This window comes from Rhea americana, unplaced genomic scaffold (assembly GCF_003343005.1).
Source record: "Rhea americana isolate MKP2758 unplaced genomic scaffold, rheAme1 scaffold_280, whole genome shotgun sequence".
In the NCBI taxonomy this organism is placed as follows: Eukaryota; Metazoa; Chordata; class Aves; order Rheiformes; family Rheidae; genus Rhea; species Rhea americana.
Genome location: NW_028186402.1, coordinates 1 through 16,319, shown reverse-complemented (window position 1 = coordinate 16,319; position 16,319 = coordinate 1). Strand labels below are relative to the sequence as shown.

At 38.5% G+C, this 16,319-nt stretch overlaps 1 protein-coding gene across 1 annotated transcript in view; it reads left to right on the top strand.

Moving 5' to 3' along the window:
* LOC146593736 (melatonin receptor type 1B-like) overlaps positions 1-14,016 on the top strand; it is a 28,713-nt gene extending 14,697 nt beyond the window's left edge. The window contains exon 2 of the mRNA XM_085308763.1: positions 13,996-14,016. Coding sequence (XP_085164889.1) covers positions 13,996-14,000 — 5 coding nt within the window. The 3' untranslated portion in view covers positions 14,001-14,016. The remainder of the gene's footprint in view (positions 1-13,995) is intronic.
* Positions 14,017-16,319: the final 2,303 nt, after the last annotated feature.

Genomic DNA, 16,319 nt, shown 5'->3' with positions numbered 1-16,319 from the left:
ATAGAGTTTTATGGATGAGTATCTAGATCTGTGATTCACACCACTCTTCTTCAAACAATTGCTAGAAAAACAAACCAGGAAATTTTAGCAAGTGTCAAAAAGTTATTATGAACTTTTTATATTAAAGACTCTGTCTGAATACCATTAACTGACAGGCTAAATTGTACCGTTTAAATCTTAAGCCTTTCCATGACAAATTTTGGCAGTTATTGAACCAAGTTCAATAGAAGCAATATGTTCTGAGGCCTTCAGCAGTACCCAGATAACTTATTTTCACAATTATTTTTTCTGCTAAAGAAAACAAAAATTATTGCACTGTAGTGACAAGGTTACAATAAACCTTTTTAATATGCATAGTATATCTGAAATCTGAGGAACAATAAATTTTACTAGTCCCTCTAACTCAGACTTGCTTATGACCACTATAGGACAAATATAACAATTATCTGACAAATCATACCCTTGATCACTTTACATTTATCTTGATTTTCTTCCTATTACTCTCTGTGTGCTTGTTTTAGGACTGTACATATATCTGGCAGATACCATACCTTTTTTTTCTGAACTAAAAATTCATGGCATAATGTGCATTCTACCAGAATTATTGTACTTTCAAAAATAATAATCCAACTGAGAAATACAAAATAATTAGAAGATTTCTACTTAAGTTATACAGGAACTTTTGAAAAGTCTACCGTACATGGATAATAATAATCACAACTCATTGAAGAGCTCATCATATTCCATTTTGAGTGCAAGTGTTTTGGTATCAAAGACTGCTTCTGCACTAATCAATAAGAATGTATTTCACTGCTTTCAAGAGTCATATTCTCTTCATTGTCTAGATGCAGGACTGTCTCATTGAGGTACCTGGAGTTTCTTCTTCTGGAAATCCAGGCACCGAATAGGCAAGAATTGATTATATTTCACCTCAGTCTGTGATCAGAATGTGATCTGATGCATGTAAGGTGTAATCTCAATTTGTTTCATTAGTTGAAAAGTAGCCTAATAACATTAGTTTCTTAAGGACGGCAACAAAATAGCTGTTTATATGACAATAGGCTAAATATTGTTTACAATGGAGACTAAATTCTAGTGGCAAACTAAACTAGCTTTCTAGTGCTTGCTCCTTAAGTGAAAGTAGGAATAAGAGTAGTCTGTGGCTACTCCCCAAAGTGTTCAGAAGACCTGATAGACATATGGGTATGTCTCAGTGATTCAACTAACTACAATCAAGAAAGTGGGTGAAGATTGTATGCCTGAAGCAGCTTCTTCTAGATGGCAGGTTTGACATGAAAATTTTTAGTTCCTATATTATGTAAACCATCAGATTATGACCTCACTTCATCTAGAAGGTAGAGGAAAGTTTTCCCACTTTTCTCACCATAAAACAAAACAAAACAAAACAAAACAAAAAGAGAAAGGAATTAATTCACAACTCTTGTTCAAACAAAATGAGAATTAACACAGTTCTGGAAAAGTTTCCTCTTGCTACTCCCCCTTCCTGGACTCAGTTACAAGGAAAGCTTGCAATAGTACTTCTACAAGATTTTTGAAGAGAAAGAGCCTAGAAAGGAAAGAGAACTACATGTCTTACAATAATAAAAAACACTCACAGGATAATCACATATTTTAGACACAGTGGCCTTGATTTAGTTGGTTAAAAACTGGCATCCAATACCCATTGAGAAGCCTTGGAAAACATGAGACATCAGCATGGGTCTTGTAGATATGACACAGGACCTACAGGACACCTGCACCCTTCTAGAGTGGCAGCTGGAAGTCAGGCAGACAACCCGAGGGCCTGTGTTTAGGCAACCGAATGAAACCCAGATGGTCGCATTCTGTTCCAGATATGCAGGTCTCTTAAGTGTGCGCATAGTGGCTAACCCCTGTAAATAATGCAGTTAATACACCGGAGTCATGCTACAGAATGTTTCAATTCATCCTGAGATAGTGACCAGACACCCTCCAGGCGCAACTGACTATTTTCACTAGACCTCCACTGAATATTGCTTAGTTTAGGTACTTAGTTCACATGAATATACCTTTAAACACATAAATATAATTTGTTTTCATCTCTAACTCAGTCGCTTTTCTAGTATTGAAATCTGAGACATGAAGCTCAAGCTGCATACTTCTCTCTATTGACTATATGGAGATTTTAGTCCTCCTGACTTTGTTTTACCCTATCGCACCTAAGCTGAATGCCTAGTCTGAATTTCAAAGATTTGAACACTCCATAATATGTCCATAAAGATAATAACAGTCAAAAAAGCTGAGAAACGAGTTCTTTCAGTGTCTGGCCTCTGGAACTAGAAATATGACAAAGTTCCTCATATTCCTCACTATATGGAATGCCATCTCTTTRCATTCTTTTCTCCATAAGATAATGCAACAACAAACTAAAACCTCTGGTTCATGTTGAGAAAAGTAGAAAAAAGAAAGTGAATCAAAGAGAACCACGGTTCTTAGGATTTCAGGGCTCATACAAGGTACTTTTAACAGTTTGAGCTGCCATTAAAAACAATATGCATGTATCTTGGCATCTTTCCAGTGATGTATCTTGTCAGAGAAGGAAGAAATAGCTTGGAGAAAAACATGCCTTTTCATCCTTCAATCCAGCTATCAGTCTTATTGTAGACTAAACATAACTTATTAAAACAGATAGAGATTATGAGCTTCCCCCAGCTACATCCTCTCCTCTTTAAACTGACCTGACTATCCCAGCGTTTGGATGAACATGTCATGCCTATGCATTATATTAGTAGTGTGCACATTGGCCTGGAATTTTACCCTTTCATGAGATATATACTTTTAAAACCAGTAATTCCATGGCAAAGAGTAAATATAGTTATCCAGCTGTTAGGACCTGAAGTCCTAGGCTCACTAACTGTAAATTAGTTTACTGGATGTTAACTGCTCACTTCCATGGCTGAAGAGATTGCTGCTAGAAAACAATAGTCCAGGAGGAAACTCATTCTATTGAACTTCAAGATTTGAGACAAGCAGGTAAGGATTAGAAACTTCCCATGCTTCTTCAATGAAGAGTGGAGAGGGAGAAACACTTTCAAAAGTTATTTTTCATCCCTAAGATCTGAACCACCCTAAGGAGATGTCTGAATTTTTCCTTTGACGATAGAGGGAACCTAGGATGAGTGGGCATATAAGCTACAAGCCTACATTTTAGATGATATGCATCTTTCTAAGCCTAAGAAATGACTGACCACAAGTTTCTGCTTGTTCTGTTCCACTTTGAACATCACAGGAAAAGAATCACTAGGAAGGTGATACCTGGAACAGATTACCAAAATAGCCCCAGAGGTTTTCAAGACTCAGCTAGACAACACCACAACTGATCTGATCTAGAGCTGGAATCTGCTTCAAGCGGGGGCTGGACTATACRAACTTCAGAGGCTCCTTTCAACTAACATTTTTTTTGATCCTATATGATCCATTTTACAAAACTCCCCTTGTTGAATATCATAGCAGAATTCAAACACAGAAGAAGTATGGAGGGCAAATAACTTCCCAGTGCCAAAATTGGTAATTCCAGAGCAAGCGCAGAATGGGTAGGATAGCAGTGATTAAGGGATCAATCCTATCACACTTTTCCCAGAGCTTCCAAACTTAGCAGAGGCCTTGTTCTGAGGGTTATTAGGTCTGGAAAGCTCTTCTACAGACCTTTAGTTTTGTTCCTCAGCTGCAGACTCTGAAATAAATAGAGTCTTCAGGCTCATCCTGAGATTTAGACATGAATATAGAACATTGTCCAACAATAAAACCTCAGAGCTGAGGACAAGGTGATTCTACAAACTTGAACTAAATAGCAAAAGTGGTTTTTTTCTGGTAAAAAAAAGAAAAGGAAAATATTCTTTCATATGCAATTTTTATTGTTGACTTGCAGTTTTTTTAACATTTTGTCTCAATTCAGATACTGAAAGATGTTCAAATATCAAACATTTCACCCCTCTGGGAAACTGATTTCTGACCTTATTGCATTACTAAGGTTTTAGCCAATTAAGACTGAAGGAGCAGTGTGTACAATATTTTTCCTGAGGAAAAGCCAGCAATACTGACTTGAAAATAATTCTTTCCACTATAAGTCACTGACAGGTTACCTTGGAAAAAATAGCTGTTTGTCTGTGCTTATTCCTATAATTCAAGATACTTTCAGGATAATGATTCACCTATCAATTTGGCTAATTAGGTTAGTACATGTTACAGCACTAAAAGTATCGTGCTGGTGGATAAACAAACTGATTTTACCATAATCCCCTGTGATCATTTTAGTACCTGCAGGTTCACACACTTAATTATACTATGATTTTTTCCATTAGTATTATAATTACAAAGTAAATTTTAGAATCTATCATTCATAAAGGACTCATTCTAAATATTAATGGTGATATCTGTCACACTATTGCTTTTATTCATTCATTTTTATTGAAGAGAAAGATATATCCAGTAGGATGGAGGAATACTAAGATAAAGTTATAAAGTTATAAAGTTATGTAATTAACTCTTTTCTAAAGCCCAAATTATAGGTATGCTAAAGGAATACATAGCATTCTGTGGAATATAGCATTTATTACACTACAGAGAAACTTTTGTATCTAAAATAATTTGGAATCAGTAGGACTAGGATCATGCAAATGAAGTCCACAGCCCTCATGCAGATTCCCTCATTTCTGTCTGGGTATATTTAGGAACCTCAGAATGGCACTCATGGTAGCTAGTACGTTGAGCAAGGTCATACTTAGTCCACCCATTTGGAAATACTGAGGAAAAGACCGCATCTGAGCAAACTTGTTTGAAATCAGGTGTTACTAGAGTGCACAGGGTGTAATCTTTGAATTGCTATGGAGAAAAAGCTTCACAAAACATCTTAGTTGGAATTTCCATCTTTACTCAGCCAAAGCTTCTGGGATTAAGTCTACAAATTTAAGACAGTATGTAGCTTCAACACACCTTTTGTACTTTCTTCCATGTCATCCTTTAAAAATAAAGAACCATCCTTTTTGGCTCTAGGGTGAAAGATAATTAATCCTCTATTTTCTTAAAAGCATCTCAGCAAATCCCTTCTGAAATAATAAGCCATCTTCACAGTACTACTGCACTGTKTGGAAATGAAACCATTCTTCTTGTCACAATTTTAGCCTCATTCATCTAGACTGCCTATTGACAATTCCAAGTTCTGGCTTAAGCACTGCATCTTTCACTCAGCCAAGAGCTGTAAAGAATGCTGGGTGCTACTCAACATATCAAATATAGAGAGCTTTGCAAAAGACATTGGCATACAATCACTTCTAGATAAACATAAAGTGAAAAAAAAAGATTTCCCAAAGTATTCACAAGCCAAGGAACTTATTGGATGCCAAGCTCTTCAGAAAACACAGCCCCGCCACTTTATATCATGTGCAAAATTGCTTAAGCTCATTATCTGCAGATTTAAAATTCACAAAAAGGAGATGTGAATCTCCTTACACAAGCAATACTTGTATACCTCTCATACAAATACCTTTTGAATCAGAGAGATGACTTTTCTTGAAGTTTTCCCATAGGAACCAGCAAACCACACTGTCCTATGTGTACTTCCATCAAAGTTGATCATGCATTCTGTTTTGAGTAAAATGCTGTGCTCTTTCCTGGGTCTCACTCATGGAATGCAAATATAAATCTTTTGCAAAAGCCTGAGAGAGAAGTACATTGGGAACCCTAAAAGAAGCATCTATTGCATTCCTTCTTTTACTCCCAAGCACTGCCATCACCATAGAGGCCAAAATGACTTAGCTGAAAAGTTGAAATGACTCCCACAGCTTTTCTAGAAGTCTACTCCATAATGTTTAGTAATAAGAAAGAATTTCCTATCTGTGGGTAACCTTAAAGTATGAGAATGTGAAAGATTTCTAATTAGTGTCCCATCCCTGGCTATTGCATTTTAGATCTAGAAGTGAGCTGGATTATTAATTTAATGTCCTTTTCATTGATATCCCATTAATTCTACCACAACCTAAGCAAAGTTTGACTTACTGAATGACTGGAAGACAAATAACCAAAAAAATTGCAGGATGACACAAGAAGGTACCACTTCTGATTCCCTACTGAGGTAAGGCTGCAGCATGACATAGTTTGCTCTTAAAAAGTTTGTATTTTAACTTAGTTACCGGCATTCATATAATTAAGTATTGCATTGAGAGAGACACATCTTAAGAAGAAAGATTTTTGCTTGACATAAATTGGCAGAACCCTATTAACAGAACTGGCTTAATAATGAATAGACACTCATTCTGATTTCTGAGATTGCAATAGGAAACATTTTCCAAAAAGCTCACTTTTTTACTGTATAAGTAATTTAAAAGGTAGTACATTTCATGTGCCTTTTAATGTGGTCTTTCTCTTATTACTTACAAAAGCTATTTTTCCCTTCCATTATTGCTCCAGTTCCGAAAAGACTAAACAGGAAAATAAAGTGAACATGGTGATATGTTTGCGGTAGTAGCAGTGCATCTGGTTGCATGTCTTTTCTTTTGTTAAACAAGGGATAGTGCTTTGATAAATGATAGCAAGAGAATAGTTTGTGTTTGTGGAACTCTGTATTTGCAGTGTACATTATTATTAAAAGCAGCTGGGAGGTAAACCCTCAGGAATGTTCTGCATCAGCAAATCCAGCCCTTAATTGAAATGTAATTTCCTGAAAGAGAAAACAAAGCAGCACACTTTCTTACAATTGGAATTACATCAACATAGTCACCTGATAGAAAACATTATATTTAATGAACCCTCTGTTAAATAGAAAGGCCTACAATTAGGTAAAGAAACAATTAACTGATTAATGGGAGACTGGTACCCTTATATGCCTGTATTTTGTAAGCTAGAGGTCATGATGGAAAGAAAATCTAAAATTAAAAGCAGAATAGTTAGCAGCAGTCAGATAGTTCACTGGCATGTTCCAGGTATCTTATTGACATAAAATACAGTGGCAGAAAATGATTGTTGTGCTTCTAAAATACAGAGTACTCTACTGAAGGGCAAACTACAATGGCTGCTTATGAGAACTATAAAGTGACTGCAAAAATACTAGCTATTATGTTCACAGATGGGCTTAGAACCATCTGTCATGTACAACTGTTTTATGGATCAAAATAAGCAGGTTGTTTGTTTGTTTGTTTGTTGATTCTTTGTTCATTGCCTCTTTCCTTCCTTTCTTTTTTTCTTCCTTTTCCTTCCTTCCTTCCTTCTTTCCCTCCCTCTCCTCCCCTCCCCTTCCTCTCCCCCCTCCCCTTCCCCTTCTTTTCCTCTTCCCTTTCCTTTCCTCCCCTCTCCCCTTCCTTTTCTTCCTCTCTCCTCTTCCTCCCTCCTCTCTCCTTCTTTTCTCTCCCCTCTCCTCCCCCCTTCCCTTCCCTTTGCCTTCCCTTGCCTTCCCTGCCTTCCAGTCTTCCTGCCTTCCCTCATTTGATAAAAAATCAGTGGCATCTTATTGGAACTTATTCAAAACCTCACTGAACATGGCCCTAAACAACCTGCTTTGCTGACCCTTCCTTGAATAGAAGTGGACTAGGTGATTTCCAGAGATCTCTTCCAACCTAATGATTATATGATTGTATACCTATACCTACCACCCTTCCTTTAACTACGTCAGTGATATCGTGTCTCACAGGCCCAGCCTAAACAGAGTTTTTGTCCTCCTGTAAGACTTTTACTGGTTCTCAGGAAAGACCCGAATTCAGGAAATGATCATTACACACTTTTTCCAGATCTAATTAAATCACAAACTAGTCAATGTTTTAGAAGAAAATACACGTTCATTTTCTATAATAGCATTTTATTTACTCCTCTGTTTACATGCTGTTTACAAACCTATGTGTATCATTATAAGATGAATCATGTCAATGCACTTTGCTTTAAAGCCTTGCTTCCAAAAGAAGCAGATGGCACAGACTGACAACAGTTTCTAAAGACATTCAACTCCATATGTATGTGTAGTATAAAACTGATGATATCTTACAAAAGCTAAGTACATAAAAAGAGTAAGACTTTTTCTCACTGAAGGGTTATAATGGCTGTTTTCATCAATGGTCATTATTTTCTTCTTCAGTGAAATAGGAAACAGGAAAGAAAAAGTATCACAGAATCACAGAATCACAGAATGGTTGAGGCTGGAAAGGATCTCTGGAGATCATCTAGTCCAACCCCTGGCTCAAGCAGGGGCACCTAGAGCATCTTAGGGTTGCATCCAGACGGGTTCTGAATATCTCCAGAGAAGGAGACTCCACAAATTCTCTGGACAACCTGTTCCAGTGCTCTGTCACTCTCACAATAAAGAAGTTCTTCCTCATATTCAGGTGGAACTTGCTATGTTTCAGTTTGTGCCTGTTGCCTCTTGTCCTGTCGCTTGGCACCATTGAAGAGTTCAGCCCCATCCTCTTGACTCCCTCCCTTAAGGTATTTGTAGACATTGATAAGATCCCCCCCCAGTCTTCTCTTCCCCAGACTRAATAGCCCCAGCTCTCGCTGCTTTTYCTGATAAGACAAATGCTCCAGTCCTCTGATCATCTTACTAGCCCTACTCTGGACTGTCCCCAGTAGCTCCACGTCTCTCTTGTACTGGGGAACTCAGACAGTCCTCCAGATGAGGCCTCCCCAGGGCTGAGTAGAGGGGCAGGATCACCTCCCTCCACCTGCTGGCAACACTCTMCCTAATGCACCCAGGGATACTATTGGCTTTCTTGGCCACAAGGGCACATTGCTGGCTCATGGACAACTTGTCATCCACCAGCACTSCCAGGTCCTTCTCTGCAGAGCTGCTCTCCAGAGGGTCAGCCCCCACCCTGTACTGGTGCATGGGATTATTTTTCCCTAGRTGCAGGACCCTGCACTTGCACTTGTTGAACCTCAGGAGGTTCTTCTCCACCAAGCTCTCCACCCTGTCCAGGTCTCTCTGAATGGCAGCAAAGCCCTGTGGTGTGTCAGCCACTCCTCGCAGCTTGGGATCATCCGCAAACTTGCTGAGGAGGCGCTCTGTCATTGATGAAGAAGTTGAACAAGACTGGACCCAGTACTGACCCCCTGGGGGACGCCACTAGCTACAGGCCTCCAACTAGACTCCACACCACTGATGATGACCCTCTGAGCTCTGCCTTTCAGTCCAGTTCTCAATCCACCTCACTGTCCACTTGTCTAACCCACACCTCCTGAGCTTGCCAAGGAGGTTGTCATGGAAGACACTGTCGAAAGCCTTGCTGAAGCCAAGGTAGACAACATCCACTGCTCTCTCCCCTCATTTGCCAGATATTCCATCAGAGAAGGCTATCAGATTGGTTAAGCAGGATTTCCCCTTGGTGAATCTGTGCTGGCTACTCCTGATCACCTTCTTTTCCTCCATATGTCTGGAGATGACATCCAGAATGAGCTGTTCCATCACCTTTGCAGGGATGGTGGTGAGACTGACCGGCTTGTAGTTGCCTGGRTCGTCCTTGTTGTCCCTTTGGAAGACTGGAGTGACATTAGCTTTCTTCCAGTCCTCAGGCACCTCTCCAGTTCTCCAGGACCTTTCAAAGATGAAGGAGGCTGGCCTGGCAACAATATCTGCCAGCTCCCTCAGCACTCGTGGGTGTATCCCATCCCGGTCCATGGATTTGTGGATGTCAGGTTTGCCTAAAATGTCTAACTGAACCCTTCTCAGCGAAAGGTAAGTCTTTCTTTCTCCAGGCTTTCCCTCACATCTCCAGGCCCTGGGATTCTTGAGGGCTGCCCTTAGCAGTGAAGACTGAAGCAAAGAAGGCATTCAGTAATTCTGCCTTCTCTGTATCCTTCGTCACCGGAGTCTCCACCCCTTTCATCACTGGGCCCACATTCTACCTAGTCTTCCTCTTATTACTGATGTATTTGAAGAATGTCTTCTTGTTGTCCTTGACACCCTTTGCCAGATTTAATTCCAATGGGCCTTAGCCTTCCTCATCACATTCCTGCATACTCTGACCACATTTTTGTATTCCTCCCAAGTGGCCAGTCCCCTCTTCTATATACTATTCTATGTACTGTCTTCTTCTGTCTGAGCTTTACCAAGAGCTCCTTGTTCATTCTGCCCCCTTTGCTGGACTTCCTTCTCCTTGGGATGCACTGTTCTTGAGCTTGAAGGAAGTGATTCTTGAACACTAGTCAGCTCTCTTGGACTCCCTTTCCTTTTAGGGCCTTAACCCATGGGATTCCTTCAAGCAAGCCGCTGAAGAGGCCAAAGTTCACTCTCCTGAAGGCCAGGGTTGCAATTCTACTTATTGCCTTGCTTCCTCCTTGCAGGATCCTGAACTCCACCATGTTGTGGTCACTGCAGCCAAGGGTGCCCCCAACCTTCACATCTCCAACCAGTCCTTGTTTGTTGGTTAGGACAAGGTCCAAGTTGGCAGAAAAACAAGAGAGAGAGAGAACCATAATGATGGGACTCCAAAAGACAACCTAGAAGAATTAGAAACTTGTAAGCCTGAATGTTCCCAATATTGAATACTCCCAGATGCTTTGTTACTTTAGTGTATCCATCCTCATTTTATAGAATTCCAGTACTGTCTTAGATCCCCCACTGTCAGGGAATTTACAGGAACCCGTAAAAGTATGTAGCAGCAATAACTGTTATATCTTTGATTTCTTTTTGCAGCTGTGCTTTGCATGTGTATGCTTTGAATGTACTTGCTTTTAGTTGTTTATTTGTCACTGCTGTAAATCAATCTTCTGGAGCCCTCTAGAGCTGTTGACCAAATCACTATGTAAATTACTACTTACATATCTTTATTTCCAGAGAAGGACATCATATTTTTAGTGCAGGCCAAAATAGTCTGTTCTGTTTAAATGGATAAATCAAATCTGGAAGTCCTTGTTCAGGATAATCACTTGATGTCTTTAAAAGGGAGTTCTAGTTTAATTAAAGTAGGATTTAACCCCATAAAAAGAAACAGCAAAGCATCACAGTTTGCAGAATGGATTCTCATCAATGGACTGCTTTCCTTTCATTATGACTGTAGGTACCAAAATGAAGAGCTAAAAAACACAAACTCTGGTTATTCAAGTACAATCACAATAAATAGAAATCAGAGAGCTTCTACGATAGTCTTGGCAACTGTGTACTAACCAAACCTTGATTCCTGGTCTCAACTTGCCATTGGATAATTCACTTTATTTCTGACCAATCTATTAAGCGGACTAGTGACACTGCCATTTTTAAAATCAGTGTATGAGGATAAGCTAGCCAATGATAAGTGAGAGATAACAACATGCTCCAATATTCCTCTTCACACTGTTTTGTACTTTGTAGATTTTTGAAGGAAAGAGATGCAATAAATGGTTTAAGACATAATCACTGTTTAGGACATGAGTCAGGCAACATTTTATGCCTCGTGTTCTGATAGAGCCTTCCAAATTTATCCAAGTGACTAGGAAAAACATCAGCCTAATCTATGAGAACTAGCCTGAAAACAAACTCAATGGGAAATTTGGATAATGCATCACATACACTTCTTTTTTTAATCTGAAAAAGTGCTTCCATTCTAAATATTGCAATACTTCACAGTGCACCAAAAGTTCTGCAGGAAAGTTTATGGAAGTAATGGAGTCATATCCATGTTAGGCTCATCTATTCATTCATTATTAAATCTCTACTCAAAAATAGAGAGAAAGTGGACTTGATTTTTTTTGAGACTTGCAAATATGCCATTCATTTTTAATTTGGACCATCATGTTCATCTGAGTATTCTGGGTTTTACAGATTAATAAAAGGTCAGGTAGATGACTTCTGTTATATCCAGATTAAATGAGTATCTGAGACCAGAGAAAAGGAAAGAATTGTAATTGACAAGGAAGTAGGGCATTTGTCAGTGAACTATCATTACAAAAACAATTTTAGTAAAAGTTTGCAGGAACCCCAGTAATGCTTGCTATTTTTCATATCTTGGAATTCTGCGATATATTTGCTGCCTACTAGATTAATTCAGAGAGCTGTTACTATACATATACAATGGAAATATCAGGTTTCAACACTAAGACTACTATTTTGCTGCTTAATTCATGTATAGCCTAATGTAGTGCACTACTTGAAAAAGACAAGAAAGCCTTGAAGACCTGGGTAACTTGAAGCTTATATTCATGTAGGCATATTGAGTGTCATCAGGTGAATTAATTCCACTGTTATGTATGTCAGAACCCTAGTAGAGCTACTGAGGATCTACAAGACAAAGCTACAAGATGCACTTTATCATAGCTAGCCAAAACTCTTGGCTAACTGGTGCTAAGTATGTCCCATAGTTAACAAAATGTAGTTGTCCTTCCTATTCACTTGACACATTTTCTGAATATTCTGAATATCTCTTCTATTTTGTTTTTTGAATGAAACTAAAATACTGGTGAATATTAGCAAAAAACACAAAACCAACCAGGTAAACAAAACAAAGCATGAAGTTTGTTTTCACAAAACTATTTTCTTTCTTCAGTATCCTGTCCTCCTTTCTGAAAGAAGATTGCAGTTATCCTAAGGACCTGAACACTTTTTGTTGCTGTAGAGAGAGGGAGAAAAAAAAAACATAATTTCATTTGACATGAATTCAGGCTAAAGAAAGTAGCAAGGACAGTTGTGATGTATTTAATGTGCCTAAGAGTTCTTGTAAAAGTAATAGAAGAAGAATTAGCTTTTCACACAATACAAATTAATATCTGCCAGGACAGAGTAAAGTTTTGTCCAGCATTTTTATTAAAGTCCCTACTTTATTTGCTTCCAAAATCCTGTTGCAGTTGCTTTGATTCAATTTTCAGTTTTTCTTTCTTCGTAACAAAATATCATCCTTCAAAATTGTACATATTTCACTTTTGTATACAGAATGCAATATAGTTTTGGGAGACTGAAAAATATATATGCTACTAACAAAAATAGGTCCTGACTATTCATAGGGTCTGACTAAATTGCACCTGTAGTGCTTTACAACTTGTCATATTAGCYTCTTTGTCAGCAGTAAATGAGTTTTCATACTTGCAGTCCATGTAGGTTTCTTACTCTTCCTTGGTTGAAATAATCAACAGCTGTTCCTACTTTGTGTGAAGGAAAATTAAGGAGATATATACTGACAGATACAGAAAGCATGACTTTTTTCATGAACAAGTGAAAAAAACACTGTTATCTGGTGATCATACAAAGCCTCCAGCAAMTGGAGACTTTTAAGGTGGGGCATCAGTGGTGCCCACAGTGGGAAACTCTCAGAGTAAACGTCTTCCCTTCAGTCCCTACAAATACATGAAAAGCAACAGTCAGGGGACTAGATATCCCTAGATATAGAGATTTTCTCAGCAATAGCAGGGGCCTTAGAGTATGCTAGATTACCCTGGAGGCAAGATTCTGACTTCAGTGTGGAGGTATCAGTGTAAGAGATCTTCATTACCGAGACTGCTGCACAAAGATTGCAAGTGGATAGAGATACAGAACAAGGTTGTTGCTCCTTCATATGTTCTGCCAACAAAAATAGACTGGTTGTGCAGTGAAGGAATGGGTCAGGATCTGAATGAAGAAGCTGCATTACACAGCTTAAATCTGCACAACATTGGGAGCCCCAGAAGAAGTTATGCTTCTGACTAGTGTTGCTGAAACATACTGAGTACAGTATGTACTCATCACAAAAACAGTTCTATTGGTTCAGACCAAGCRTGTAGCTGGTCTCATAGAGCAGACATTGAGTAGTCTCTCAATACCAGTACCCTTCTATGGTACCATTTTGGAGCAGTGAACTGGATAGGTATTGTCATTTTTTGCAGGATGTGCCTAACAGAGGTAGGTATTACTTAGAATAAAAGAGCAATATTCATGAACCTTAGGTGCTCTTCTAAAACTGTTCCTTGGAAGAGTCTTTGCACCTATCTGTCTCAATTTCTCACCTGTAAATTGATGAGAAAGATTTTTTTTTCTTTAAGATAGACAAAGAGCACTCTACAACATAAGTGATAACCCATGTGTTCTGGTTCCAGGATGAAATTCTTGACACAGGCTAATCCCAGATGAGCAGCTGGGCCGGTGAGTAGGACTGTCTCTTGGGACTATGGGAGACACAGTCCCTTTTCCAAGCAAGATCTTAAAAAGGGTCTACTACCATGAAAGTGTCCTAACCATTTGGCAACAGTCAATTTTCTGGAAGACTGTCTGGTCTCTTCTTCCACTCATTCTTCCTCTTAAAAACAAACAAACAAAACTCCTCACTTAGTACCAGGAATGTGCCAGTCTCAGGAACCCAGAAAAAGTCTTATCACCCCTATCAACATACTAACTGAATAACAACCAGACTTTTGCTCTGGATGAACAAACCACTTGTTTTTGCCTTCTACAGYGTTAGATGGTCTCTGTTTTGGCTGGTGCACTAGGTGGCAATAGAGAGTCATCATACTCCTATTTATTCTGAATTATTACAGCAGAGGAAGCCACAGCTGAACAAAACTATATACCAAGAGGTTACAAATCTTGAGTCTTTACTGGGTTTTTAACAACACAACATTAGAAAGATTTTTTAAACCTACTTATGGAATTTATGGATTATGGAATTTATAGTAGTAAACTTACAGCAAGTACCTATGCCCCTGTATTTAGTGGAAGAATAAGTCTGAGAACAGAGCCTGAGGCTTTGCTCACTGGGTTACATTCACATCTAACTGATAGGCATGCTAAAATCATGATCTTAGAAAAAATATTCATCAATATTGCAACTTAATGTGCTTCTTTTAGTAAGACTATTTCAACACCTGAGAACTACAGCTTCTGGCCTAAGATTTGCTCCTGTGAGTTTGTGTTCTACCTCCAGTTCATAAAACTATAATCCTGAGCCTGGGGTCAAGACCACAAGTCTCCCCTGATCCAGCAGTCTGCTAGTCACTAAGCTGCAATCTCAAGCTACTTTTGACTTTCTGGGATTCTAGTCCTGTGAATTTTGTACTCTTGGCACTGGAGCACAACTTGAATAAGGAAGGGGTGTATAGAGTATTCTCCCTGAAATATCCCAAGGTGATGTTATTTGTATTATCTTAAAATGAGAAATATTTCTTCTCATCTTCTGCATAACAGGTTAGTGCTGTTATCCAGAAAGCAGATGACTATGTCCTGAGCCTGCTCAGTCTGAATTCTATATTTTGATGTGAAAAATAGCAGGACRACAGGTTTCTAACTTTCAGACTGCCTAGGTTAGAATATCTTATGAAATACTCTCCCGGAGTCTGTGGGTAGATACACAATAGAAACATAACTCCCACAATAAATATTCCCCTTCTGCTCTGCACAGAGCACTCCCAACGATGTTAGAGAATTTCCCTCAGACATAGTATAGAGTAATTATACTCATCAAACATTTTAAATAACTCCGTAGAACATATTTTTCCTAGAAAGAAATAACCTAGATGTTCCATAAGTAAAAGATCTAGTCTTGATTCCCTGTCCCTAGCATCTTTTTTTGCCACAGAGTCCCTAAAGCACTGAGGATCTAGTTAAAATATACCACTCATCTTTTTCATTACAATGATGTCTGCAGTACTTCCAACAGATATCTGAAAACATGAGATATAACTGCAAGGGAGTGTGTCACTGTTTTTAAACTGTAATGTTCAAAAAAATCAAAAATCCAGCTGGCACTTGCTTGAAGCATTATGTTAAACCTTCTGTTAGCAACACATCACTGAACATTACACTAGATTAACACATGTTTGAGTAGATCAAACATTACTCTAGGCTTTGGCTGGTAGTGTCACAGGAAATTCAAATGTCAATATGTGAGAGACTTAATTCTCCACTCCACCTGCAGGCTAGTGTCCACTTCTGCTGGCTTCATTCCTGCTGACATGAATGGAGGTTCATCTGAATTAGGTTTGCAGGAATTATTCTTCTTAATGGATTGTGAGAAAAAAAATAGATTATAACAAGTGATTTTAAATAGACTATAAAAGTACATGTTTAACCCAAGAGTCAAAAACATCAAGAACTTAAAAAAAATCAGAAAAGCCTGAAATGAGTTAAAAATAGGCAGTATGGGTGAGATTTCCATACTATTTTTGTACCCAAGTTACTCTGTTTGTTTGAGTTGACTTACACTTCTGTAGCTTGCTGTGTCCCAGATCAGCACCTGGAAATCTATGGCTGTTATGCAACTGCAGTATTCCATGACCAAGAGAAAATGAAACTATGGTTCAGGGTTAACATTCAGTCCCTAGTTTCCTTTTTTTTTTCTTTTTTCTTTTTTCTTTTTTCTTTTTTCTTTTTTCTTTTTTCTTTTTTCTTTTTTCTTTTTTCTTTTTTCTTTTTTCTTTTTTCTTTT